Source organism: Bos indicus, chromosome 5 (genome assembly GCF_029378745.1).
Source record: "Bos indicus isolate NIAB-ARS_2022 breed Sahiwal x Tharparkar chromosome 5, NIAB-ARS_B.indTharparkar_mat_pri_1.0, whole genome shotgun sequence".
In the NCBI taxonomy this organism is placed as follows: Eukaryota; Metazoa; Chordata; class Mammalia; order Artiodactyla; family Bovidae; genus Bos; species Bos indicus.
Genome location: NC_091764.1, coordinates 113,836,642 through 113,863,834, shown reverse-complemented (window position 1 = coordinate 113,863,834; position 27,193 = coordinate 113,836,642). Strand labels below are relative to the sequence as shown.

Below are 27,193 nucleotides of genomic sequence, written 5' to 3'. Positions count from 1 at the left end.
TCAGAAAAACATCATGAGAAGAATACATATTTCACAGTGTGAATATGAAATTATACAATAAAGTATAATTTTATACTTAAGCCCTCTGTATCTGCCAGTTCTGCATCTGCGGATTTAACCAACACCAGATCGAAAATATTCAGGGGAAAAAAAATTTCCAGAAAGTTCCAAAAAGCAAAACTTGAATTTGCAGTTCTCATGGCAAGTATTTAAATAGCTTTTACATTGTATTTACAACTACTCACATAGTACTTACATAGTATTAGTCTTTTTTTTAAATTTTGGCTGCACCGAGTCTTAGTTGTAGCATGTGGCATGTGCAACTCTTAATTGCGTGTGTGAGATCTAGTCCCCTGACTGGGAATCAACCCGGGCCCCCTGCATTGGGAGCACAGAGTCTTGGCCAGTGGACCACCAAGGGGATTCCTGTATTAGGTACTATGAGTGATCTACAGATGATTTAAAGTGCAGCTAACCTTTGGGCAGCATGCGTTTGAACTGCTCAGGTACAGTCATACACAGGTGTTTTTCAGTAGTAAATACAACAGCTGCACTGTTGGTTCACTCTGAGGATGTGGAACCTTGGATACGGAGGGCCGCCTGTAAAGTTACACTTGGATTTTCAACTGTGCACGGTTCAGTGCCGCTAACCACCATGTTGTTCAAGGGTCAGCTGTATATGGGAATCTTAAGCCATTTTATGAATCCTATGTCATTATATCATGAAATATAACTTTCGTGGTTGTCGTTTAGTTGCTAAGTCCTGTCCTACTCTTTGTGACCCCATGGACTATAGCCTGCCAGGCTCCTCTGCCCATGGGATTTCCCAGGCAATACTGGAGTGGGTTGCCATTTCCTACTCCACAGGAGCTTTCCGACCCACGGATCAAATTCGAGTCTCCTGTATTACATGCAGGCAGATTCTTTACCACTGAGCCCCAGGGGAGCTGCATAAAATATAATACAGACACAGAAAAGTGTGATACATATTAAATAAACATAGCCCTATGTGTCTACCATCCAGGTCAAGAAAGAGAACATTCCAGTGCCCCAAAGGGCACTGTACAGGCTTCCCTGATGGCTCAGTGGTAAAGAACCCACCTGCCAATGCAGGAGATTTGGGTTCAATCCCTGGTCAGGAATATCCCTTGGAGAAGGAGACGGTAACTCACTCCAATATTCTTGCCTGGAAAATTCCATGGACAGAGGAGCCTGGTGGCCTACAGTCCATGTGGTTGCAAAAGAGTCAGACACGACTGAGCAACTGAATAACAAACCCCCTGTACCCCCATCACTCTCAAGATACCCTGTGTCTTGAGCATCTGTGGATTTTGGTGTCTGTAACGGGTGCAGGAACCAGTCCTCCATGGAGAGTGAGTGATGACTGTATTCCCATTTCCATGTCCATAAATAAAGTTTTATTGGAACACAGCCATGCCTATCCATTCATGGCTCATTTATGGCTGCTTTTGCCCCCACAACAGCAGAGTAGAGTAGCTGCGATAGAGACCATATGGCTCACAAAGTGGAAAATATTTATTCCCTGGCCCTTTACAGAACACGTTTGTGAACCCCTGCTGTGGAGCGTCCCACTGAATGAACATACTGCAATCTATTTAGTTATGATTGACGTTCCAGGTGTTCCCATCTCGGAACGCTCACGTGTGGTCTCCAGGCACGCATGTGTTCGGTGCCTCCAGCGGGTATGTTCCCATTAAGACTGCTTCTTTCTACACTTTCCTCCTCCCTGTGTGAACTGCGAGCTTCACGAGGGCAGGACACATGTGGACTTACTTGGCTTCGAATCCTTGGCTCCCAGCACGGAGCCTGGCACCCAGAGGATGCCCAGGAAATACTCACAGTAACAGGAAGAATTCAGCTCCCAGTCAGACAACCCCCTGAGGAGCGCTGAGCAGGGTGGACATGTGATGCCACCAGGAGAGGAATGACAAAACCCTCCTGACTTGTGACCGAGGGAGTGGGTGCCCGAGAACCCCGAGACAGGATCTGACCCCCTCCAGCTTCCCTGCCCGCTCTGAGCCCCAGCTTCCCTCCTAAGCAGGCCTCTTGCCCGGGGCAATAGGAAGGCACATCTGGGACACTGATGACCCCAGGGCTGGCACCTGGGACCCCTCAGGGAAGGTCTGTGGGCCTCGACCATGGGGACAGGCTGTCTGGAGAAGGTTGGGGGCCTGGCAGGTATGTGCTCCCACCCACCCCCCGACCCTGTCCCAGGACTGCGTGGGCTGCGGCTGAGATATAGCAGAGGCAGGGCGGGGGCCCCTTGGAGGCTCTGGGCTCATCACTGCTTCCTGCTGATGGGGAGGTTGTGGGGTGGTGGGCAGGAGGGAGGCACCAAGTGGGTGCAGCCCAAGCCCAAGGGCAGGCGTGCCCTCCCATCGAGCAGCCCGTCCTCAGACTGTCAGGGGAGACACCTGCTCTAGCGTTGGTCATAGGGTCCAAGGAGGTGTGTCTGAAGGCAAGTTCATACCTGGCCACACACACCAGATTTAGAACATTTGTTGTTCAGTCGCTCAGTGTCCGACTCTTTGCGACCCCGTGGACTGCAGCACGCCAGGCCTCCCTGTCCCTTACCTTCTCCCAAAGATTTAAAACAGGCACACCCTTTAAATCAGAGCCTCCCCTTCTCAGAGCTGTCCTAAGGAGCTGGGGGCCCAGGAGACAGCCCCTGGTCCCTTGGAGCACAGCTCAGCCTCTCTGCCAGCAGCTGGTTCACTGCAGAGCATCTGGATCTGCCCTGGCCCCTGCCCCTGGGCTAGCCTTTCCTCCCGCCCCTGCCCACACCCCACTTCCGAGCCACGCAGACGACTGCCTGCCGCTGAGCTTTCGCTCCCTCTGGTCCCTTGGCCTGAAAGGTGTCCTCACATTTGCCCACCTGGTGACTCCAACCTGTTGCTCAAGGTTGAACTCTGGTGCTCTCTCTGCGGTGTCCTTTCGGGTCCACTCTTCCTGCCCTGACAGACCCCGCCTTGCTCCCCACGGTGTTCACCCCTGGTTCTGAATGTGCAGGAGCTCAGAAGTGTGGGACAGGACTGAGCTCACCTGCGGCGGGTGAGGGTAGGGGCGACCCAGGAACAGGTATTCAACCTCTGGGGGTCGGCTGTGTAAGGAAGAGGGCAGGGGAAGGCTGGAGAGGAGGGGTCTGCAAGGTCAGGGTCAAGGCTGAAAAGGAGCCACAGCTTAGTCTCAGGGTCTTGACACCTCCAGCGTGGGAAGCATCAGGGGTTGGGGGTTGGGAAGGGTGGGGTGGAGGGCGGGGCGGAGATGGGGTGGGAGGGGCGGGGATGGGTGGGAGGGGCGGTGAGGGAGGGGCGGGAGGGAAGGACCTGGCTGGCAGATGGGCGGATGCGGAAGGGGAGGGAGAGGAGGAAGGAGCGCACTGAGTGATTTTGTTCCTGGAGTGGGTAGGAGCTTTGGGGAGGTGGAGACTTAAAAGAAATCGGGATAAAGGTGATCTGGCACAGGCGTCCCCGGGAAGGAGTTAGTGAGTTGTCAGCCAGAAGCATTTATATATTAAAAGGAGGCTGGAGCTGGTTGGGGGCGGGTACTGAACCCCACAGAACAAAACCACGAATGCTAGGGTTTCAGGCTGCTAAGGAAGGCTTTCTGGAGCTCTCTAGTATTTCCCTCTGTTCTCTCCCTAACAGGAACTGTGATCAGGTCACTTCCCAATTTCGAAGCCCGCAGAGGTTCCCCAGGTTTCTAGGTCAACATTCAACCCTCCATCTCCTCCTGGCCCCTACCGGAACCCTTTCTTTCAACTCCACTAGGGCTCTGGAGCCCCCCAACTCCCTGTCCTGGCTCAGGGCTTGTAGAAGCTTCCTTGTACTTAAACCCCCTCGCTTGGACTCTCCACTTTAAACCTGGCTCCTGCTCTTCCTTCAAAGTTCAGCTCAGTAAAGAGGTGGGAAAGAAAGATCAAAACACTCACAGCTGTGATACCAGTGGGGGGAGGACTGCACACAAGCTCCATGGCCTCCTTGATCCCTCACTGTGGCTTCTAAAATGTGCACAGGGAGTGTGTTGCACGCTTTTATAATGGAAGGGGGGTGCCCTGAAGAGTTCTAATTTAAAAAACAAAGTGCTGCTCCCAGGGTTGGCCTCTCCAAGAAGCCCCTGCCCACTCAGCCAGCCCATCCACTGGGTTTCGGTCACCCCTGAGACTTCCCTTTATCTCACCACTTTCAGTTTCGTCAGGCAGCCCCCTTCCCAGCGCAAGTGGGACTTCGAGGGGCCACAGACTCCTTGCTGAAGGGGGTGTCCTGGTGGGGTCTCTCCCCTCACTCCATTTCTCTCCTTTCAGAGACAAGGCTCTACCACACCTTAACCCCGTCCTGACAGCCTTCTCTGAAGATAGAACAGGTTGTAAAGGGAGAAACAGTCCCATGTTCCCCCCGTCCACACTCTCAAACGAGCCCCCAAGTTGGAGCAACTTGCCTTTCAAAACAAGCCAGAAGGGAAGTGACTGCTGTAAAAATACCAATTAACACCAGTGAAGCTTAGACATTTCTGGACTAAACACTTGACGGTCTGCCCTTGGTTTGTGTCCCCACGTAGCTGCTGTGCACCCAGGGGCCAGAGTCTGGAGGCCTGAGAACAGGATGCAAGCAAACGTGGAAACGCCCTCCCCCTACCCCCAGGCAAGCCACATCCGTGAGCATCTTTGTCATTCGGAGGTGTTGAAAGATGTGACAGCCAGTCTGATGGCAGTGTTCCGGGGGCATGAGCGCTAAAAAGCTCCAGGATACACACGCTCTGTTCAAAGACTGCCTTCCAGCGCCGGCTGCGCGCTTCTCCCTAATCAGCCGCTCGGTCCGCGCACCGCGGTGTTTGATGCGCGTGCCCCGAAGGACTCACCTGTTTTTCGGTGGCGTCCTGGGATTCGTGCTCGGGCGAATGGCCAGAGCCCCGTGATGAAACCAGCAGTCCCACACCTGCAGCCCTTCAGAAGGGCCTTGAAAAAGAGGCCCGGCTCTGAGAGATGCCAGAACTAAATTGGAGGGCAGAACTCCTGCCTAAAATAAAGACCGTGGGAACGGCTTTCTTCTGTAGCCGGAGAATCAAAGTGTTTTCATTTAAAATTGACCTAAGTTGGAATGGATACCTTTGATCACCACCTCTGGGCTACAGAGCCTTGGCTCAGTGCCCTACAAAGGATGGCATTCCGGGCAGAGGGGGAAGCTGAGGCCAGGGCCTGGCTCAGGGTTGGTGGGGGAGAGGCACAGAGAGTGGGCCAGGGCAGCTGGAGCAGGAGTGATGCTGGGGAGCGTGTCAGATCCTGGGGGTGAGGGGATGTCAATACTGCAATGAGGGGGGGCCCGGCGGGCTCTGGCTGGCCTTGCCACAGGACCAGCTATGCAGGGCTCATGGGGCCCGCTGGTTTCCATTTCCTTCTCCAGGGGGATCTTCCTGACCCGGGGATTGAACCCGGGTCTCCTGCAGTCGCTCAGAAGTGTCCGACTCTTTGTGACCCCATGAATCACAGCACACCAGGCCTCCCTGTCCATCACCAACTCTCGGAGTTCACTCAAACTCATGTCCATTGAGTCGGTGATGCCATCCAGCCATCTCATCCTCTGTCGTCCCCTTCTCCTCCTGCCCCTAATCCCTCCCAGCATCAGAGTCTTTTCCAATGAGTCAACTCTTTGCATGAGGTGGCCAAAGTACTGGAGTTTCAGCTTTAGCATCAGTCCTTCCAATGAACACCCAGGACTGTTTTCCTTTAGAATGGTCTGCCTGTTAGATGACCCAAATTCAGGGGAAGAGCCTCTGAATTTTTATTTCCCTTTAAAAGAGGGCAGGTCTTTCACGTGACAAGTGTCTTCTTTTTTGCTTGCTTTGAGATTTTTTAAATGGTTGCCTAGAGTAGTGGTTAAGGGGCTTTGCTGGTGACTCAGTGGTAAAGAATCGGCCTGGAGGAGGGCATGGCAACGCAATTCCTTAGTCTTGTCTGGAGAATCCCATGGACAGAGGAGCCTGGTGGGCTACAGACCATGGGGTCGCAAAGAGTCGGACACGACTGAGCGACTGAGCACAGCCAGTGCAGGAGACATGGGTCTGATCCCTGGTCCGGGCAGATCCCACAAGCCAAGGAGCAGCTGAGCCTGAGCACCACAACTATTGAACCTGTGCTCTAGAGCCCAGGAGCTGCAACTGCTGAGCCCAGGTGCCACAGAAGCCCAGGTGCCCTACAGCCCGTGCTCTGCAACAAGAGGCACCACTGCTGTGAGAACCCTGCAGGCTGCGACGAAGAGTAGCCCCTACTCACTGCAACTAGGGAAAAGCCCGAGCAGCAACGAAGACCCAGCACAGCCAAAAATAAATAAATAGATTCATTAAATTAAAATAAGAGAGAGAGAGTTGGGGGATTAGGGACTTCCGTGGCGGTCCAGTGGCTAAGACTCTGCGCTTTCACTGCAGTGGGGGACAGGTTCCATCCTTGGTTGGGGAACTAAGATCTCACATGTTGCAGTGAGACCAGTTAAAAAGAAAGACAAAAATAAACAGGGTAGATTTATTGGCTCCAAGAGACTTAGCTTAAAATCCCACCTCCACCACCAGGCTCCTCTGGTGGCTCAGACGGTAAAGAATCTGCCTGCCATGCAGGAGACCCAGATTCGATCCCTGGGTCGGGAGGAAGATCCCCTGGAGAAGGAAATGGCTACCCACTCCAGTATTCTGCCTGGAGAATCCCATGGACAGAGGAGCCTGGAGGGCTACAGTCCATGGGGTTTGCAAAGAGTTGGACATGACTGAGTGACTAACCCTTTCCACCAGTATTACGTACTTTGCGGACTGGACAAACCTCTCCATTCTCTGAGCCTCAGTTTTCTCATCTGTGAAAGGGAACACCCCAGTGGAGGTTAGTTCTTATCATCACAGGCTTGACTGCGAAGCCTGAGGGTCTGTGCTGTATAAACAGAGCGTGTGCGCACAGGAGCAGCTCGGGGAGGGGCTGTGCGAGTCCTGCCCACCTAGAGGCTGACTGCACAGTCTGTGGAGGAGAAGGGCACAGGAGGACGTGCTGGGCAACGGGAACAGTGTGGGCAAAGGCTCGAGAGCCTTGGGGAGCCAGCAAGTGAGAACCGAGGGCAGTTGAGTTGGGCTGCACGGGGCCTGGAGGAATGGGCTGGATCCTCCAGGCTAGGGAACTTAAAAAAAAAAAAATTCCTTAACAGTGGCCCCAAGTTAAGGGATACATGGTTATAGTGTGACCCTGTCTGAACCCAGTTGTGCGAATGTAACAAGCCAGAAGGTCATAAACAGCGACCTCACTACAAATGAGATGCTCTCTGTTCTATTTCTTTTTTTTAATTGTGTGTCTTGACCCTGTAAATTGATTTCAGACTCCTTCCTGGGCCTCCTCTGGTTGGTTGGGTGGTGGGGGCGTTCAGGCAGGGTCAGGCAGGGCAGGAGCAGGATGGCAGGTGGCTCCCTCGGGGGTAGTGCCAGGCTGGCCAGGCAGGGGAGGAGAGAAGGCTGGATGCTGGAGCTGTCAGAGGAGGATGTTGTGCTGGGAGCACGAGGTCTGATGGGGTGGGCACCCCTCCCACCCCTGGTCAAGTTCCTTGATTGCAGATCTGCCCCCCCCCCCCCCCGCCACACCCCCAGAGGACTCAGCTTGGAGTCCCTGGGCCAGAGGTGGGAGTGAGGCGCCAACTGCCAACGGGCTCTCAAACCCACAGTTCAAGCGCCCACAGATTCAAAAGAAGAACCGGAAAAGGAAGGAATCAGGCGCCAGCGGGTGGTAGATAAAGTCTTTCCCAACCAGGGTGGCAGACACGCGGGCAGGATGGGGGAAGAGCAGCAGGAGGCTCCTGGCGGGGAGGGCTTTTGAGCACACACTGCTCAGCCCACGGGCAGCCTCGAAGGCCACGCCCAGGATCCACGCTCTGGGGTGTCGCCTACCCCCATGTCCAGCCCAGCACAGGGCCTGAGGTGTCAGAGAGGCTTGGGGCAGGGGGCACGGGGCCCTGGGGGGATCCCGTCATGCCCAGAGACCACCCCGTGCTGTGATGCCCCGTGCTGAGGGCCTGTCACTTACATGGGCAGAAGAGTCAGGCTGGCATTTGCCCTTCCAGGTTCCCAGCGAGGACTGAGGACTGGTCTGGCTTCCCTGCCTGCTGTCACTGGGGAGAGGCAGCCTGGCTCTGTGGCAGGCGTGCTGTGTTCTTGGACCCATTTCATCGCATGACAACCCTGGGAGGTTGGCCTTGTTCTTCTCCCCTTGTTTCAGGGAAGACACTGAGGTTCAGAGAGGTAAAGGCACTTGCCCAAGTTTGCACAGCTTTTTAAAAAAATATTTATCTGGCTGCGCTGGGTCTTAGTTGTGGCGCGCGAGATCTTTGATCTTTGTTGTGGTGTGTGGAATCTTTTAGTTGTGATGCGCAGGCTCTAGTTCCCTGACCAGGGATCGAACTTGGTCCCCTTGCAAGGGGAGCATGGAATCTTAGCCACTGGATCAGCAGGGGAAGTCCCAAGCTTCCACAGCTTCTAATGGCAGAGCCAGGATCTGAACCGAGGCTGGCTGCCTCCAGAAACTGGTCTTCTCCCAAACACCTCCTGCCCCCTCATTTCTGGCCAGGCCCCTGGCTTTCTAGCAGTCCTTGGAGCTGCCAGTAAGCGAGGGAGGAGGAGGTGGTTGTTGCTGTTTAGTCACTAAGTCCTGTCCGACACTTTGTGACCCCAGGGACTGTAGCCCAGGCTCCTTTCTCTATGGGATTTCCCAAGAATACTGGAGTGGGTTGCTATGCCCTTCTCCAGGGGATCTTCCTGACCCAGGGATCGAACCCACATCTCCTGTACAGACAGGTGGGTTCTTTACCACTGAGCCACCAGGGAAATCCGATGGTGGAGGTACCATCCCTGAAAACACCATCTCCCGCAAAGCAGGAGCGGGAGGGCTTTGAGGGGGTAGCTTGTGCTGCCCAGTACAAGCTTCTGTCCTTGCAGTTGTGTGGGCGTGGGGAGAGGAGGACTCGGGGATTTGTCATAAGCAGCCCAGCTCTCCAGCAGGGCTGGACTGGGGTGGTGGCCCTGGGGATCAGGGCCCTCCCAGACACCCCACTGCAACTGCTTCCCAGTCCCTCCCTGGCTGACCCTGCTCCCAGCCGGCCCCCACTCGCCATGGACCTCACCCAGCAGGGCTGCCCCTCCTCTGGCCCTGCACCAGCCCCACTGACACAGGCTCACAATTCTCCCATCCAGAAAAACTCCCCCTGGACCCGACCTCCAAATTCTCCCTGCATCTCCTGCTCCCACCTTTCAGATCTGCTCTGGAAAGAGCAGTCGCCTCCAGCCCCTCTTCCCTTCTGTCACCAAGCTGTCCCCCCTGCAGAAAACAACGCCAGACTCCTTGAAGCGCTTCTCTCCTGGTGCCTGTCCCAGCCTGGGCTGCACTGGGGATGCACAGAATAATCCCAAATCCACGCTGGGATGCTCCTGCAGCCCAGACCTCTTGGTGTGCGGAGATGGTCCTGGAGCTGCGCCAGCCGTGCTGAGTGAGTCGGAGCGCTGCGGTCATTTACAGCCGCAAATGAGTCCTAGTTCTTCGAGTCCCAGCCAAGATTCAGAGCCGGTTCCCACTGAACTCATCCCTGGCGCCATCTGCGGTGAGAGTAAGGGGTGAGGGCCCTCCTGGCTCTCTCTCTCTCCTCAAACCCCCTCTCCAACCTCCCCCACCCCCGCTCCAGGGTCCGCCAGCTGGAGGCAGGAGCCTGGAGGAGCAGGAAGAAACAGAGAAGCCCTGCCCATCAGGTGCTGCAGACATGGGGCCCTGTCTCTGGGCACTTGCAGGGGTGTGGAATGGATGCCCTTGGGCACTTCTGTGGCCACTCAGGGGCCCCCAGTTGAACTCTTGCAGCTCTCTCTCCTGCCACGGCCTCAGGAATCCAGGGTCCACTTCCGTCCTCCTCTCTCGGCCCTTTGCTCCTCTTGGCCGCCTGTCAATCTAAGGGAACCCCCAGGCTGGCTCACGTGGCCCCGGCCCACTTTGCTGGGAGACACACTCCCTTTGCTGAATTAAAGGCAAAGCGGGAAGCAGCTGACACCAGGCTTGAGAAAGAAGAGACACCAGCCGGTATGTCATCCCTGCAGCACTCAGTGTCATGCCTCAAGCTCAGTGACGGTCCCCAGGAACCACCCCACCCCCACCCCCGCCCCGTGCACTGCATCTAGGGTGAGAAGCAGGCCCCCGCAGGGCAGGCTGGGTGCCCTGGCAGCTCTGTTCAAGCCCCGCTTCACCCGTGCTCTCTGGCCCATGGTTTCCATGTAACCTTGGAGCCTTGCAGCCCCTTGTTAGCCTCCAGCTGTGAAAATGTAGGCCTCCTGCCAGCAACCCCCCTCTCTATCTTCTGATAGCACTCACAGCCCAGCACTCGGCACACTTGGCTGGGTCTGACCTCACCTCCTAACCCGGCAGCTGGCTTTTCTGCCTTAGCACGGTCACACAAACCTGGGTTCAAATCCCAATGCTACTGCTTAGGAACTATGGGGCTTTGGACTTCTAAGACCCTCTGTTTTCTTTTCGTCTGCAAAATGGGATTGGCTCAGCTGCCTCATAGGACTGCCATGATGTTTAGTTGAAGTGGGGCCTGGGTCACACCCAGGCAGAGGACATTTTATACACGCTTTCTTTCCCCTCTGTCTTCGGGCCAGTTCTGGCCTGACTGTATGTGTGTGTTCCTGCTCCCACACTCTAGGATATCACTACCCCTTCCTGTCCTCCCCAGTCTCAATTATTGGTTCCCTCCCCTGGCTCCATCTGCTGCCCTGTTAGACTGGGAGCGTTGCGAGGGCAGGGAGCTCCTCCAGGCCTTAAGGTACTCTTTTTATTTTTTAATATTAATTCATTTATTTGGCTGCTCTGAGTCTCAGTTGCGGCATGTGGGATCTTCGAGATTCATGACACAGGCAGGATCTTTAGTTGCGGCATGCAAACTCCTAATTGTGGCACATGGGCTCTAGTTTCCTGACCAGGGATCAAACCCAGGCCCCCCTGCATTGGAAGCACAGTCTTAACCACTGGACCACCAGGGAACACCCTAAGTGAAAGGAAGAAAGAAACTGAAGTCGCTCAGTCGTGTCCAACTCTGCGACCCCATGGACTGTAGCCTGCCAGGCTCCTCCGTCTGTGGGATTTTCCAGGCAAGAGTACTGGAGTCGGTTGCCATTTCCTTAGGTACTCCTAAATGTTTGTTGGAGGTGTAAACAGATGGTAGCTGAAAAGCCGTCGTGGACTCGGAAATCACTCTGAACCTGACTGTGGCTCTGAGCCTGAGCTGTGGAATGCTTCAGGTGGCTGCCAGCTGGAGCAGCCTGGACCCCAGAGGGGCTGCTTGGAGGCACAGGTCCAGGAGAAGTGGGGGAAGCTGGGCTGCTATGGTCCAGGCTCCGGGGTGCTGACATCCCAGTAACAAGAAGGGACACTGGAGGCAGTTAGTACCATCGTCGGGTCAGAACCCAGTTGCCTTCCTCCAACAGCGGGCCCTCCTCCTCCCTGTTCTTGGCCCGCCATCTCCCAACCGGCCGCCCTCACTGGTCCACAGAGACGGCCTCGTCCTTCCACATTTTTGGAGACAGATCCACCCCAGATCTGAGGTTCTTTCTGCGGTAGACCTGAGCCAAAGCCATCCCCTTCCATGGTCCTATCCCTCTGACCTTAAAATAACAAACCCCAGAAGAATACAGAACAATGGTCATCTATTTTTATGGATTTCCCCAGAATTGTAAAGACGGGCTTAATTGCACTAGCAGATTTCATCATTTTCTAGAAGCATGCCTCAAATGGGGATCATTTTTAAGACACTTGGATGGATGTCTTCCTGCTGGGACAAACAGGAAGGTGGCCCCAACAGCACGGCCAGCCTCCCCGGGCCTGGCGTGGCCGCTTGGATCCTGGACAGGAGGAGGTGCTGGGGGAGGGGGAGAGGCCTCAGTGCGGCCACTTTCCTGGTGGCTTTGGTTGGGTTCCGGGCTTCCCTGGTGGTTCAGATGGTAAAGAATCTGCCTGCAATGGGAGAGACCTGGGTTCGATCCCTGGGTCGGGGAGATCCCCTGGAGAAGGGAATGGCTACCCACTCGAGTATTCTTGCCTGGAGAATCCCATGGACAGAGAAGCCTGGGGGGCCACAGTCCACAGCATAGCAAAGAGTCGGACACCACTGAGCGATTATCACTTTTCACTTCACTTTTGGTCGGGTTCCAACCTCCCGACCCCCATGAGGAAACACCAGGCTATCACTGTACTCGCCGGGCTGCCCTGAAGCTTCATTGCGAGAACCAAACAGGAGGAGATGCGTAAATGTTGCAAGTGGTTCCTGAGCTGAGATCTGGGGACTAGGGAGGCGTTGGCCGGGTGAGGAGGTGGTGGTCTGGGCAGAGGGGACTGCAGAGGGGGCTGCAGAGCTGGGCGGTGGCCTGTGTGTGCAGGAAGGACACGGGGTGGGCTCGCTGGGGGTGGTGAGTACTGTTCATCTCACCTCCTGTCCTTCCCGGCCCAGCTGGGACCCTGGGGGATCACTGACCACCCCCTCCTCCAGTCTCTGTACCCACACCCTGTCCCTGCTGTGCCTTAAACCTCAGCCCTGACTCAAGGCTCCTTGCTTTATGACAAAATTAAAATATTGTTATAGTTAAACAGTCACCACCACCAGCCCAGAGATATAATGTGCAGTGTAACGTCCTCTCCTCTCCCTCTCTCCCGAGGGGGAGCCCCTGGGACCGGCTTAGCGGGGTCTCCATGCATGAGCATCACGTGTGACAAAGCCGACCCACTGTGACATCCAGATGTGCCAGTCGATCCCCTGGGACTAGCCTGAGTCCTTCAGGGGAGAGGGTGTCTAGCTTGTTCCCTGGAGCTCCAAATATCAGTGTGGCCTGAGCTTGGAGGAATTATCAGGTGTGGAGGGCCATTGTCCCTGTCCTGGGGTCCCCCAGGGAGCCTGACCTCACTCCCCTGGGGACCCGGCCCAGGGCTGAGCTGGAGCCCCCAGAAGAAACCGGCCTGGCCTCTCTCCAGCCCCGCACCCCCTACAGGCGGGTGGGGGACCCACGCCTCACTTCCACAACCAAATAAATCCTGCTGCTCGCTCCAAGTGGCTCCAACGAATGATCTTCTCCCGATTAACAGCCCGGCCAGCATGTTCTCGGTGGCTCGCTGCCGACCTCAATTTAGAACTGTCTGCTGGTCGGCTGCGGGAGAAGGAAGGTGCGGGGTGGGCGGGGGGACAGGGCACACTGCAGCTGGGGGGCTTGGGCAGCTGAAGTCCGGGTGTGGGGAGGTGGCCACTGCTGACCCAGCCCAGAATCTGATGGGCACCTCAGAGCCTGCAGGAGGGTGGGGCGCCCAGCCAGGCAGACTCCTGCCTCAGGAGAGCTTTCAGACTGTTTTCCTAGGTGCCTCTGATGAAAGGCCCTGGAGAAGGAAATGGCACCCCACTCCAGTCGTCTTGCCTGGAAAATCCCATGGACAGAGGAGCCTGGTGGGCTACAGTCAAAGAGTCGGACACGAATGAGCGGCTTCACTTTCACTTTACTTTTCTGATGAAAGGGGTGTTAGGTGGGGGCCAGGAGAAGACAGCTCCCCCAGCACTGCCTCAGTCACGGTCATGGCCATGGGGCAGCCCATGGAACTCCTCTGCATTGTCCGAGAACTGCTTTTAGGGGTGCGGCTTGCTACCCACTCCAGTATTCTGGCCTAGAGAATTCCATGGACTGTATAGTGCATGGGGTCGCAAAGAGTCGGACACCACTGAGCAACTTTTGCTTTCACTTGCTATATTTTATAAACACTGTACAAGTTCTTCTCCAAGCTCGGATTCAGGGAAAGCTTTGTCTCTCCTCACTGGTGCCTCCTCCAGGCTGGGGAGAGCGTGCCTATGCCCAGAAGGGCTTCTTCCTGCCAGGAAGCATTTCTTCACTTGGTTTCTTGCCTCCTTCCTCTTTGCTTCTCCTCCTTCTCCAGCTTTGGGTCATCTCAGGCCTGTGCTTTTTATCCAACGTGGCTTCTTGACCTTCGGGAAGGAGGGTAGTTGGGAGTGTGGGGTCTGGCGTCTTCCAGCCCCCGGGGAGGGGTTGCAGCTACCCTCCACACCTGCTGAGAAACTGAGAGTTAGCAGCTGGACCCCCTGAGCCCAGACTCTTCCTGCAAAACGGAGCCCTTACACACTCGGCTTTGAGTGTGTTGGGAAGCGTAGAGTCATGTGTGAAAAGCACTCGGCACACCACCTGCATCCATGCAGTACGTGGCGAGCGTGAGCCCCGGTCCTCATGGGGACACGGGGACTGAAGCTATCACTCTGTCCCTTTCCTTCCCCGGCAGAAGAGCGGTCTGTGACCCATACCGGCCTCCCCATCCTGGTCTCTCTGGCCAACAGGGCCGTCTCCTTCAGCTGCAGCATCACCTACCCCTACACCCCCAAGTTCAAGGACTTCAGAGTCAGCTACTTCCACGTGGACCTCCAGGGCCAGACCAGCTCCGAGAAGAAGATCAGCTGCCAACCTGGTCCAGGCAGTGAGAACCAGACCCACACCACTGCCTGTCCCATCTTCCTCAAGCTGCCTAACTCGTCTGCCACCGGGACCTACTACTGCTCTGTGCACTGGCAGGACTCCAGGATGATCGGCGAGGGCACGTTCATCCTGGTCAGAGGTGAGCTTCCTCTGTGGCTCTTCTCTGGGCACAGGGTCCAGCAGGCTTTGCAGGCACAGGAACGGAAGTGGGGAATGTTTGCCTCCCCGCTCAGCTTTGGCACAACAGAGCTGAGCTGCCTCCAGAAGCCCCTAGCCACACAGGTGTGCCGAGATGCCCACCTTCGTGTGGAAAGGGCAGAGTCTGGGGTATGGATTGGCTCTGGCCACCTCTGGCAGGCCCTTGTCCTTGGGGTCCCTTTCGCACCATGGGTCGTGTGAGTGTGGAACAGAGCCCGGGGGCCTGTGTGTGTTTGTGGAGACCTGTGAGCATGCATGCGTCTCATGGACATCTTTCTGGGGTCAGATTCCTAGTTTTCATCACATTCTCAGAGGAGTGAGTAATGACTCCCAGAAGTTAAGAACAGCCCATCACCAAAGTCATGACCCTCTGACCCAGCTCTGCCATTCCCACTGGTCATGCCAGGGTTTCAGAAGGCCATGGACCTGGGCTTGGCCCCCCAGTCCTGCGGTTTGCCAGGATGTGACCTTGGACTTGCTCTTCATGGCAACACCCCGCCTGTCAGAGGCTTTTCTTGGGAAGAGAGGGATCCTGAATGCAAGGGCTGGTGCCTGGTGGCAGGATGTTCTGGTTGAACTGCAGACACACATGTGCCTGCCATGTGGTTGGCGCTCTGCCATTTTTTGGTCCGCCACATGGATGGAGGGATGGAGGGAGAAAGAGGTGGACGAAGGGATGGGTGGCTCAAGGGAAACGGCTGGACTGTGCCCTTGCCTACCCCTGGCGCAGGGCAGCACCTGCCAGGCCTGGTACAGACTCCGCCCAACCCCTGCTTCACCTCGCCTCTCCTGCCCGTGTGAGCACTACATCACGGGTGGGAAGGAGGAGACCCCAGGAGGTGACGTGGCTCGCTCAGGCCCCGGAAGTGCCTTTCAGGGGAGCCAGTGCCTTGAGGCAGGGGCACCTAAGGAGCGAAGGATGCGGTCCTTGCCCCTGCCAAAAATCAAGGCAGTGAACACAGGAAGGGGCTCGGCCAAGGCTAGTGTGGGGTGGTGGAGGACCTCAGCAGAGGGGGGGTCCGGGTGTCCTAGTCAGGGAGAGTTGTAAGGAGGGCTGGGGGTGGGGTGTACCTCTCCAGACAACTGACCTCTCTGCCCTCACCCAGACACAGGGTACCAGGAGCCCCCCCAGAGCCCCCAGAAGCTCCTGCTCTTCTGCTTCGTCGGCATCCTGGCCGTCTTGAGCATTCTGGCCACGGCCCTGCTTCTCTGGAAGAAGGTAGGGGATGAGGACCCATGGCAACCCTGCCCCCACCCTACTCACCGTGGCTTAGGGACAGCCCCTCCCAAGAAGGGTGCCTGGAATAGGTGCTTCTTGGGGCCATTTACCCCCGGGACCCCTGCCTCACCCCACCCCCACCCCCACGGCCACCAGATCCTTTTTGATCTTGTTGTGGGAGGTCAGGACTCTTGAGTCTTTTCCGGGGTCTCAGGTTCCTTAGAGTGTCTGATGGAAGCTGCAGGCCTGCATTTGTACCATTTCTAGCTCTCTAAGTTTCCAAAACCTTATCTCATATCTTCTGTGCGTGCGTGCTAAGGCATTTCCCATGTTCAACTCTGTGTGATCCTATGGACTGTGGCCCACCAGGCTCCTCTGTCCATGGGGATTCTCCAGGCAAGAATACTGGAGTGGGTTGCCATGCCCTCCTCCAGGGGATCTTTCCGACCAGATTTGACCCAGAGATCAAACCAGCGTCTCTTATGTCTCCTGCATTGGCAGGCAGGTTCCTTTTCCACTAGCACCACCAGGGAAACCCATATTCTCTGGATCCCCGGCAACCCAGGAGGAAGGAAGGAACGTTTCCTCAGGGCCGCTGGGTGCTGGGCACCCTCCCCTGCATGCTCCGGTCAGTTGACCTCCGTCACTTCTTCCCACTTTACAGCTCTGAACAGTGAGGTTCAGAGGACCGGCCCACAATGTGTTTCTTCCCCACTGCGGCTCTTCCAAGGATAGGGACAGGTGGGAAGGCTCTGAGTCTTCAGAGCAGCCCCCGGGCGGCAGGCTAGGTGTTGGACACAGTAATCTGAGGCAGGGGTGCCAAGGGACTCACCCCAACTTGCGGACCCCCAGCCCGGGCATAGCTGTGTGAGCACACAGGTGTCTTCCACAGGCGGGATGAGGGCCGAGCTGTGTCCAGGCAAGAACTTGACCTACTTCAGCCCTTGCTCTGCAAAAAAAAAAAAAAAAGGATTTTAATGATTGGATCTCGGTGTCCAGCGAAGCGAGGGAGGCTGTGGTGCAGAGTAGGAGGTCACTAAAGAGGGGACGACAGGAGAGGGTGGACCTCAGAAGCCTCAGCTTGACTTCTATCCCAGCCCCTCCCCCTGCCACACTGCCTCAGAGACCCCTACCTCCTTCCCCGCGCCCTTCCGCCTTCCCTCCCCTCCTTCCAGGAATAGCTGCTGAGTGTTTAGTGTGTGCCAGGCTCTGGCCTAAGTGCCAGACCTGGTGGAAGGCAAGACAGAGGCAGCCCCTGCCCTCTTGTCAAGTTTCCACCCTCTCCGAGCCTCAGTTTTCTCCTCCAGAAATGGGGTTAAGGACAGATCCCCTCCTCCATGTGAAAAGGTGGGCGAGACCACATTGGCCAGACGCCAGCAGGTGCCTGGCCCCCGTGGGAGCACAGTGCAGGGCACCTCCTGCTGTCGTCCGTGCACTTGAGGGTGGGGGCGCTGGGGTGAGAGCCCAGCCTTGAAGGGGAGGGGGCTCGGAAGGCTGGGAGCTGCCGCGGGGTTTGTGCCGCCGAAGAATTTCCCAGAGTTCCCTGGAGCTGCATCCAAATCCGGATGTGGACCCTGTAGACGCTGCTCCAGAACTGGATGGCCCGCATGGTTTGAACCCTGAGCTGACCACAGGAACAAAGTACGCAGTGGGGTCCCCAGCCAGAGACAGGCCGGCTGGCCCACCTCGGAGGCCGAGGAGGAAAAGGGACAGAGGACCCCAGGAGCACATCTGATAAACGCATCAAAGCTGGGAGCTACTGACTCAGAAGAGGTAGATGAGTCCTGTCCTGAAAGCGAGTTCGAGGGCTCCCACTCAGCGTGAGATCAAGGTGGGCTTCCTGGAGCAGGCAGCCTCCGACGTTGGTCTGTCCTCATCCTTGCGGGGCATCGGATACAGCAGGTGTCCCTCCTCCATGGCACACTCCGTCCTTGGTTCTGGAATCCCCAGGGGAACCCTGCGCTGGGTCACCCACATTTCTGTGGCCTCTGTATATCAGCACATCCCAGGCCCCTTCCTCAGAGCTCCCCTCATCTGTCTATACTCTTCCATGACTGCTACGCTCCAGGGATTACAACCCCACCCAGTGTGGCTGCCCCAAGCCCTCCCTGCGCTCCAGATCATGTCTTCTCCATCCAAGTGCCCATGGGCATCTGCACCCACCTTGTCGGGAACAGCGCTCCTTGGTCCCCAGCAGCCAGCATCATCCCAGCAAGTAGCAGCACGCTCCAGATGTTCAGACCGGAAGCCCTGGTGCTGTGCCTGTCTCCCTGCCACCCCCACGACTGATCCGTGGGCCCGTCCTGCCAGCAGTCTGTCCACGATCTAGCTGCAACCCCCAGCCCACGCCTCCATCACCCCTCGCCCAGAATACAGGTCTCCCTGTTCTGCTTGCTTCTTCTCACTCTGCCCCCCACAGCCTTGTTTCTGTGTCACCGCCTCTCCCCCCACCAGAGTGTAAGCCCCAGAAAGAAGCCCCAGGCTTGGTGTCTGGGGGAGCCTGCCACACAGTGTTCGTGAAAGGAATGATGGACTAGTGAACACTGAGACCGGAAAGATGAGTCTGAGGTGGCTAGGCTGCGAGGGGGCAAGGTGACAGTATTGCTCCCACCTTACAGAGCGGGAAACAGAGGCTTTACGGACTTCCTGAGCAGCTGAACGGTGTATTCATTTGAAAATCACAGTCAGAAGGGTACATGCTGATGGTCTGGAACGGAGCACCCGAATGGGGCAAGGCTGGCTCCAGGGAGCGTCACTTCCACCGCAACACAATGCACTGTTTCCAGGACCTGTATTCTTTCTCACGCTCCACTCCTGTCTCCGGACAGACAAGCAAGCTCTGAGAAGTCCGTCCCAGCCCCTGGCAGACCTGGACTCCTTCTCATGACCCCACAGTGCCTCTTACCTTCCCAGTGGCCTCCCCCCTCCACCCCCAGCCTCAGTGGAGCACCACAAGGCCAGGCCTACCTGGGTCTTGTCACCAAGGAGTCCAGGAGAGCCCCTGCCCATGAACCCACACCCACCAGCTCTGGCAGTGAAGCAGGTGGTACAGAGGAGGGGCACTCAATTTGAGAACAGGGCACCTGGGTTTGATCCAAGCAGTCACCGACTAGCTGAACAAACTTCAGTCTCCCCCTCTGGAAAGCAGGAACTCCATGCCCACTTCCTCAGGCAATTATGAGAATTAAAGTAACAAAAAGAGATGGTTAGACAGCATCACTGACTCAATGGACATGAATCTGAGCAAACTCCAGGAGACAGAGAAGGACAGAGAAGCTTGGCACGCTGCAGTCGATGAGATTGCAAGGAGTTGGACATGACTTACTTAGAGATTTAGCAAGAATAAGTCCTAGAATTCTTTGTAAACTATAAAGTGCTGCCTGAATGTCTGCCTCTGTCTGTTTGGGAGACCTACACATCCCAGAAGAGCCAAAACCCCAGGTATTGTCAGGGCAGCATCTTGGTCAATCACACAGACCTGGGTTCAAATCCTGCCCCTGCCGCTTCTGGCTCTATGGCCTTGGGCAAGTTGCCAGCCCTCTCTGAGCCTTCAGAGCCTCCTGTGTGGAACAGGGATGCGTGTGAAGACTGATCTTGCAGGTTTGTGGAGGGGCGCAGGAGGTCAGGCAGGTCGCGCATTTAGAGCCCCACCTGGCACCCAGTGAGGCTCCGTCCTAGCCCTGACCCATTATTATGCTGTGACTGGGGATGGCGCTGGCTTCTGCCGGAGAGTTAAGTAGCTCTCGAGAGCTAATCCCAAGTAAATGGGCTGGGGACTGGCAGGCGGCCAGGGTTTTTAATTAGCTCCTGCCCCGAGATGAGGCTGTTGTTACTCCACTGTTGGCAGCACGGTGCCTGCGATGAGAGGGGGGCGTGTGGACAGCCTCCTTCTGCCTCTGCACGGCCTCCGGCTCCCAGAGCCCCCGCCTCCCGGAAGGCCCCCACCCACCCCACCGCCCCCGCATGCTCGGCTACTAGAGTTTCTTGCAGCACCCAGCACAAGCTTTCTGAAACCGCCTTCTGATCCTGGCGTGTCCTGCTTGCAGCCTTCAGACCTTTTCCACCATCCACCCTCTGCTTGCAGCCCGGCACAGCCGCCCTGATCCATCCCAGGCAGGTTTGCGTCTCTGACCACGCTGACCATCTTTTCATTTCTCGAGACCTTCAGGCCCCAGCACCTGCTGCTGCCTCTTCCTCTCCTTCCTCTCTTCCAAACTAAGAGGACTTAAAAAAAAAAAATCTTGGGCTGCACTGGGGTTTCGTTGCTGCATCTGGGCTTTCTCTAGCTGCGAGAGCAGGCTCTAGGTTCAACGGCATGCACAGCACGTGGGATCTTCCTGCGTCCCCTGCATTGGCAGGTGGATTCTCAACTCCTGGACCATCAGGGAAGCCCCAGCCTTCAGGTTTTTAACAGCCCTTTCTGCCAGGCGAGACACTTGTTTCCTCTTGTGAGCCAGAGGCTCTGTCTCTGTCGGTCAGTGCAGGAACCATACTTGGGAAAACTGCTGGTTCATTGTCCATCTCTCCACTGAGTCCTAAGCTCCAGAGGGCAGGGATGGGGCCCCCGTGTCCACACTGCCTGGTTCACTAGAGGTGCCTGGCGAGTGTGTGTTAATGGCCAAGGGCCACCTAAGTGACACACACATGGCAAGCACTTACTTCCTCATCGGTTCCCTGAGTCTCTGCAACATTCTATCAAAGGAGGGTGATTGCTGAAGAAACTGATGTCCAGAGTGGGGGCAAAGGCAGAACCCCTGAGGGACAGAGAGGACTGGACACCTGGTCTGGCTGGTGCTCACTCAGCAGCCCTCCTCAGTAATCGGCCCTGTAGCCGGGGACCCTTTCTCCCCGCTGGCCCTGTGCCCTGCAGCACCCACCTCCCCAGAACCAGGCCCTGTGTGGTGGGCGGGGTGCCTCGACGGAATCTTTATCGTTTCCAGTATCCCCGGGCAGGTGAATGATTTGATGTAGGTCTTGAAGGTGTTTGGGTTTCCCAGTTGACACTAGTGGTTAAAAAAAAATAAAAAGAATGCCTGCCAATGCAAGAGACGTAAGAGATGGAGGTTTGATCCCTGGGTCTGGAAGATCCCCTGGAGGAGAGCATGGCAAGCCACTCCAGTATTCTTTCCTGGAAAATCCCATGGACAGAGGAGCCTGGGGGGCTGCCGTCCATAGGGTCACAAAGAGTCAGACATGACCGAAGTGACTTAGCATGCATGCACGCATTACGGGTATTTGCCATGCTTCTCAGGAGAAGGTGGGTGGAAGGTGCTGAGTGATCAATTTCCGAGTGGCCTCATGGGTATCTACCATCCTTTCCTCTGTGGGGTCTGGTGGGGTCTGGGGAGAAGGGGAGCTGCTGGTGTCTGGCCTGACGACCCTGATTCCTTTCCCCCAGAGACAGATTTGGGCTCTGTGGAAGCACGCTGCCAAGAAGTGCCCGGGCCCCAGTGCCACCAGCAGCCCAGGGCAGCCTCCATCGGAATCCGTCTACACGGTGAGTCCTCCACCCCCTGAGGCCTGACTTGGGGACTGGTTCCCTGGCTCGGTCAGAGTTCCAGTTGTGTGACTTCTCTGCGAAGTCCGAGCCTCCACTTCCTCATCTGTGAACTGGGGACCAGTATTCCTGCCCTGTGGGATTTCTGTGAAGGTGAACCAGGGTTACAGGTTTGTGGCCCTGGCCCCTGGCAGACACGTAGATGGGAGGTGCCGCTGGGGTGCCCTCCTTGGCACGCCCTTTCACTTCTGGAACAAGGGGGTGGCCAGGGCACAGTGGTGAGGAATGAAGAAATTTCCTCCGTCTGACCAAATGACAGTGACCAGCTCACCAACTCCTTCCTGTTTTTATTGCACAAACAACATTGGAGCAACAAGAACCACAAAAAGAGGAAAAAGTCAGGCAGTGTCCCACACCCTAAATAGAACACAGAGTTTCAATTCTTCACTATCTCCCTCCCCACCACGCACACACACATGCACGCACATTGTTTTATGTCCTTACAGCCAAGCAGAGGCATAGCCGGCCTGCCCACCTGGTTAACACGTGGCCAGTCTGCCCAGGGGCTGGGATGCCGACAGACATTCCTTTTCAGTTGCATCTATTTTAGCTGAATGAGGAACATATGCTCATTGTTGAGAAAGTGAAGAATAAAGGCTACCCAATGTCAGCTGCGGTCTCAACTCTACGGGACCTTCAGGTCCACCAGGTGTGGGTCTTGGCTCCACACCTGGGAGGTGCACAGCCATGCCGGGGGTCCTGCAGGGTCCCCCAGGGCATGTTCTGGGACTCTGCCTGTACGAGCTCCAGCTGTTCCTGTCCCCACCACCCTGACCCGAACATGAAGCACGGGTCTTTCCTCAATGTCCAAAAATCCCCACACAGAGGGTATTCAGAATATGACCCTGATTATCAAGGATGAGGTAGATGGGGACGAGGCGAAGACAGGGTTCCTTCAGGGCAGCACCGATGACCCCAAAGGGGACACAACACTGCCAGCTCTCCCAGGGCCTGTGCCCCCACTCCCACTCCAGGGAATTTCCAACAGCCACTGCTTCCTACATGGCCCCAGACTTCCCCACAGTCTCTTTTCTCCCAGCAGCTTATCATGGTATTTTCCCTAGGAGGAATTCTGATGTCAGCTGTTAAATAAAAACATTTCTCTCTCTCCATACACACACACACACACACACACACACACACAACGATCTTTCTATATATATCAAATAGAAGAAAATAACCATCCTCCTAAACCTATCTTCTTCCAGGATAAATACTAGTAACATTGACTTCTATACCTTGCAGTCTTTTCTGTAAACACATACTGAGAGACCCATACACACACTCACACACACACTTTTTTTTTAAGAAAATTGGAGTAGTACTGCTATTTTTGTTCATGTTACAATATCTCATGAACATCTTTTCACATGAATAAATATCCTTCTCCACGGTTATTTTTAATGGAAGAGACTCACTTTTGCATGGAGCATCTTTCTTGCCTGTGTTTAGACTTCTTTGAGACTCAGGCTAACTTTGCTGAAGTGTGGGGAAGAGGTCCGATGGCCCTGCCAGGTTGCTGGGTGGTTCAAGAGGCTTTAAGGTTGGAAAGGAGCTGGGAAGAGAGGCCACAGACTCTGCCAGCCCTTGAGAACTGTCCCTAGTAGCTAGGGTTGGATCTGGGCAGGTAAGAATGACATGAACAAGCGTGATGATGACGTCAGGGTCGTTAGTTGAGTACTTACTACATGCCTGGAGCTGTGGTACACCTGTCATCTTATTAACACTCATAACGCGGCTTTAGGGTATGTGTGTTGTGCCCATTCTATTTTCCAATTGTCTATTGCTGGTAAGTTGAGATATGATTGATTATTTTTTATATGATTTATTTTTGTATGTTGACTATATAAAGAGTAACCTAGCTGAACTCACTTCAGTTTCAGTTCAGTTCAGTTCAGTCGCTCAGTTGTGTACGACTATTTGCGACCCCATGAGTCGCAGCACGCCAGGCCTCCCTGTCCATCACCAACTCCCAGAGTTCACTCAGACTCACGTCCATCGAGTCAGTGATGCCATCCAGCCATCTCATCCTCTGTCATCCCCTTCTCCTCCTGCCCCCAATCCCTCCCAGCATCAGAGTCTTTTTCAATGAGTCAACTCTTTGCATGAGGTGGCTGAAGTACTGGAGTTTCGGCTTTAGCATCATTCCTTCCAAAGAACACCCAGGGCTGAACTCACTAATTAATTCTAATCCTTTCTCTGTAAATTCCTTTTTTTTTTTTTTCTGTGGCTCCAGCCATGTCATCTATGAATGATAGACGTTTCATTTCTTTCTTTTTAAACTTCAGACCTTGTATTTCTTATGTATGTCTTACCGCGCTGCCTCAGACAGTGATGGTGAATAGGAGTGGTGGCAGTGCACGGGAAGAGGCCTTTGTGTACTTCCCCTCTCCACTTGCCTTCTCCCTTGTGTTGTATTTATTTATCTGGGTCTTGGTTTTGACGTGCAGGATCCTTAGTTGTGGCACTCCAACTCTCAGTTGCAGCAGGCAGGATCTATTCCCTGACCAGGGATTGAACTCAACCCCCAGGATTGGGAGCCCAGAGTCTTAGCCACTGGATCACCAGGGAAGTCCCTCTCCTCTATTTTCTTTGGATATTTTGATCACTGATTTTCTAATTCATGCACTTAAAGCTATGAACTTTCCTTTAAAAGTGGCTTTAGCTGCATCCCACAAATTTTCATATGCCATATTTTCGTTATTGTTCAGTTTAAATTTCCCACTGAGATTTCCTTCTTACCCCATGAGTTATTTTAGAAATGTTTTGCTTGATTTTCAAATATTTAATTATTTTCTAGTTTCGTTGTTTTTTATTTCTTACTAATTCTGTTGTGATCAGAGAATACCTTCTGTATGACTTCAATCCTTTGAGGTCTTTAGAGATCTGCTTTAGGTCAGCTTACATTTCAAATGCATTTGAAAAGAACTTGCATTGTGCATGGCTGAGTGAGTGAGTGTTCTGTGTGACAGAGAGGTCAAGCTCGTTGATTGTGTTGTTAAAGTATGCCATATCTTTATTGGCTTTTTGTCTATTAGATGTTAAGTGAATCAAGTTAAAATTTGCCCATATGATTGTAGATTGTATATTTCTCCTTCTAATTATGTCAATTTTTGCTTTTTATTCATGTGGGAAAATGCTCATGATATATTGTGACAAAAAAAAAGGCTATCCTACTCCAATTCGCGTGTGTGTGTGTGTTTGTCTGTGAAAATTGACCGATTAAGGAGCATGAATTTGGATTGAGCCAGAGAGACTGGGGTGCAAAGCTTAGTTTTTTTGCTCATGAGTTCTGCGACTTAAACTTTCTGAGTCTTGGTTCCATAATCTGACATAGGGCTGATGTACTGTTTTCCATGTATAGTTTGCAAACATGTTATGATTCCTTCCATCTTCAGTTTCTCGTTTTGAGCCCACAGCCCCTCCAGTGACCCTGCTCTTTTTCCATGACTCCTATTAACAGGTCTGTCAAAATTCTGCCTTCAGTTTCTCTCTCTCTCTCCTTTCTGACCCACTTAGGCTTTCTGCCCACCTGTTCTCTCTGCCCACCAAAGCCTTCCTTCTCAAGGTCGCTGTTGGCCTCCACGATATTAAACCCAGTGGTCCGCTGGGTCCTCCTCTTCCTTGGTGAGCTGCAGTGTCTGAGGCCAGCAAGCGCTCCCTCCTCCTGGACACACTTTCTCTACTTGCTTCCAGAACATTCCACCCTCCCGTGATGTCTCTCTGACTCACGGCCATACATCCTCAGCCTCCTTCACTGGTTCCTTCTTAGAAACCAGAGGAATCCTGACCTCTAAATGTTGGAATCCAGGCCTGGAACCCTTTCTCTTTGAGCTTCTCTCCCCTCCCTGGGTGATTTCATGCAGCCTCAACCTTTTGAGACCGTCTACACTCTGACATGGCATCCGGTCCCACCACTTCATGGGAAATAGATGGGGAAACAGTGGAAACAGTGTCAGACTTTATTTTTCTGGGCTCCAAATCACTGCAGATGGTGACTGCAGCCATGAAATTAAAAGACGCTTACTCCTTGGAAGGAAAGTTATGACCAACCTAGGTAGCATGTTCAAAAGCAGAGACATTACTTTGCCAAAAAAGGTTCGTCTAGTCAAGGCTATGGTTTTTCCCGTGGTCATGTATGGATGTGAGAGTTGGACTATGAAGAAGGCTGAGTGCCAAAGAATTGATGCTTTTGAACTGTGGTGTTGGAGAAGACTCTTGAGAGTCCCTTGGACTGCAAGGAGATCCAACCAGTCCATTCTGAAGGAGATCAGCCCTGGGATTTCTTTGGAAGGAATGATGCTGAAGCTGAAACTCCAGTACTTTGGCCACCTCATGCAAAGAGTTGACTCACTGGAAAAGACTCTGATGCTGGGAGGGATTGGGGGCAGGAGGAGAAGGGGACGACAGAGGATGAGATGGCTGGATGGCATCACTGACTCGATGGACGTGAGTCTGAGTGAACTCCGGGAGTTGGTGGTGGACAGGGAGGCCTGGCGTGCTGCGATTCATGGGGTCGCAAAGAGTCGGACACGACTGAGCGACTGATCTGATCTGATCTGATCTGACACTCTGACAGCTCCCTCATTTCTATGTTCAGCCCAGACACCACCTCTGAACGCCGGAACCCAGCTCTGTTTGGACCCCTCATCAGCTTCTCTCTCAGACCAGTCTCCGGTTCTTCACCCATGGAACCGCCTCTTCCCGCAGTCCTCCTGATGCAGGGAGTGATCGCTCCACCTTCCTGTTGCTCAGGCTAAACATTCTGAAGCTGTCCTTTCCTTGTCTCCTTGCATCACCGCTCCTGTCAGGTCTATCAGCACAACTTAACTCCAGCCATACCCGGAATCTGAATCTTCTCACCCTCCAAGGCTGATGCTGGTGGGTACCACCGCCATTTCTTGCCTGGAGCCCTCCATTTGGGTTCTCCTTCTTTCTTCCTTCCTTTCTCTCTCTCTCTCTCGTATTTGGCTGTGTCAGGTCTTAGCTGTGGCATCTAGTGCCCTGACCAGGGACTGAACCCGGGCCCCTGCGTTGGGAACGTGGAGTCTTAACCACTGGACCACCAGGGAAGTCCTCCTGCAGTTGGTTTCTGATCAGCTGGCCCGTTATTACCCTAGCCCCACCGTCTGTGCTCTGATCAGCAGCAGCGGAGTCACGCCCTCCAAACATAGGTCCCATCCCTCTCTGCTCTGAGCCCTTGGTGAGCCTCAGTCCTCTGAGAAGCAGACACCAGGGCAGGAGTAAGTGTGTGATAGTGGTATTCGGGGGACCACCTGTGAGAGCAAATGGAAACGACTGGGAGAGCTGATGAAGATCTGGTTCTGGGTAAAGAAAAGGGCAAAGGAAGGCAGAGAGGATGTGCTGACCTGCGCACAGTCTATGGACGCTTCAGCAAGGCCCCTGGGAGCCTGGTCAGAGGGGCTCAGGGGTCTCCCAGGGCGGGAGAGGCAGGGATGGCATCCCTGCCGGGCTCAGCCATTGGCTGGGGCAGCCCACGGGGGTGTGGCCTCTGTGCACACGAATGCTGGGTCTCAGAGCCCAGCAGCCGGGCCCTGGGTCAGTGCTGATGATCCCTGGAGCTGGAGGTCTGCGGATCACACTCACGACCGTCTAGTGAGGTGGATTTCTCCATCTTGTGGTGGGGCCTTGGTGGTGGCTGTGTGTGCGCCCCCCCTCTCCGGGGT

The 27,193-nt window shown here is 54.8% G+C and overlaps 1 protein-coding gene across 2 annotated transcripts in view; it reads left to right on the top strand.

Moving 5' to 3' along the window:
• NFAM1 (NFAT activating protein with ITAM motif 1) overlaps window positions 1–27,193 on the top strand; it is a 37,425-nt gene that overhangs the window by 4,960 nt on the left and 5,272 nt on the right. The window contains exons 2-5 of one of the 2 annotated variants that reach the window (XM_070790527.1): window positions 4,579–4,674; window positions 14,342–14,671; window positions 15,837–15,949; window positions 21,348–21,446. In XM_070790527.1, the coding sequence (XP_070646628.1) occupies window positions 4,579–4,674; window positions 14,342–14,671; window positions 15,837–15,949; window positions 21,348–21,446 (638 nt within the window). The remainder of the gene's footprint in view (window positions 1–4,578; window positions 4,675–14,341; window positions 14,672–15,836; window positions 15,950–21,347; window positions 21,447–27,193) is intronic. The other variant, XM_019961923.2, reaches the window with a different exon arrangement.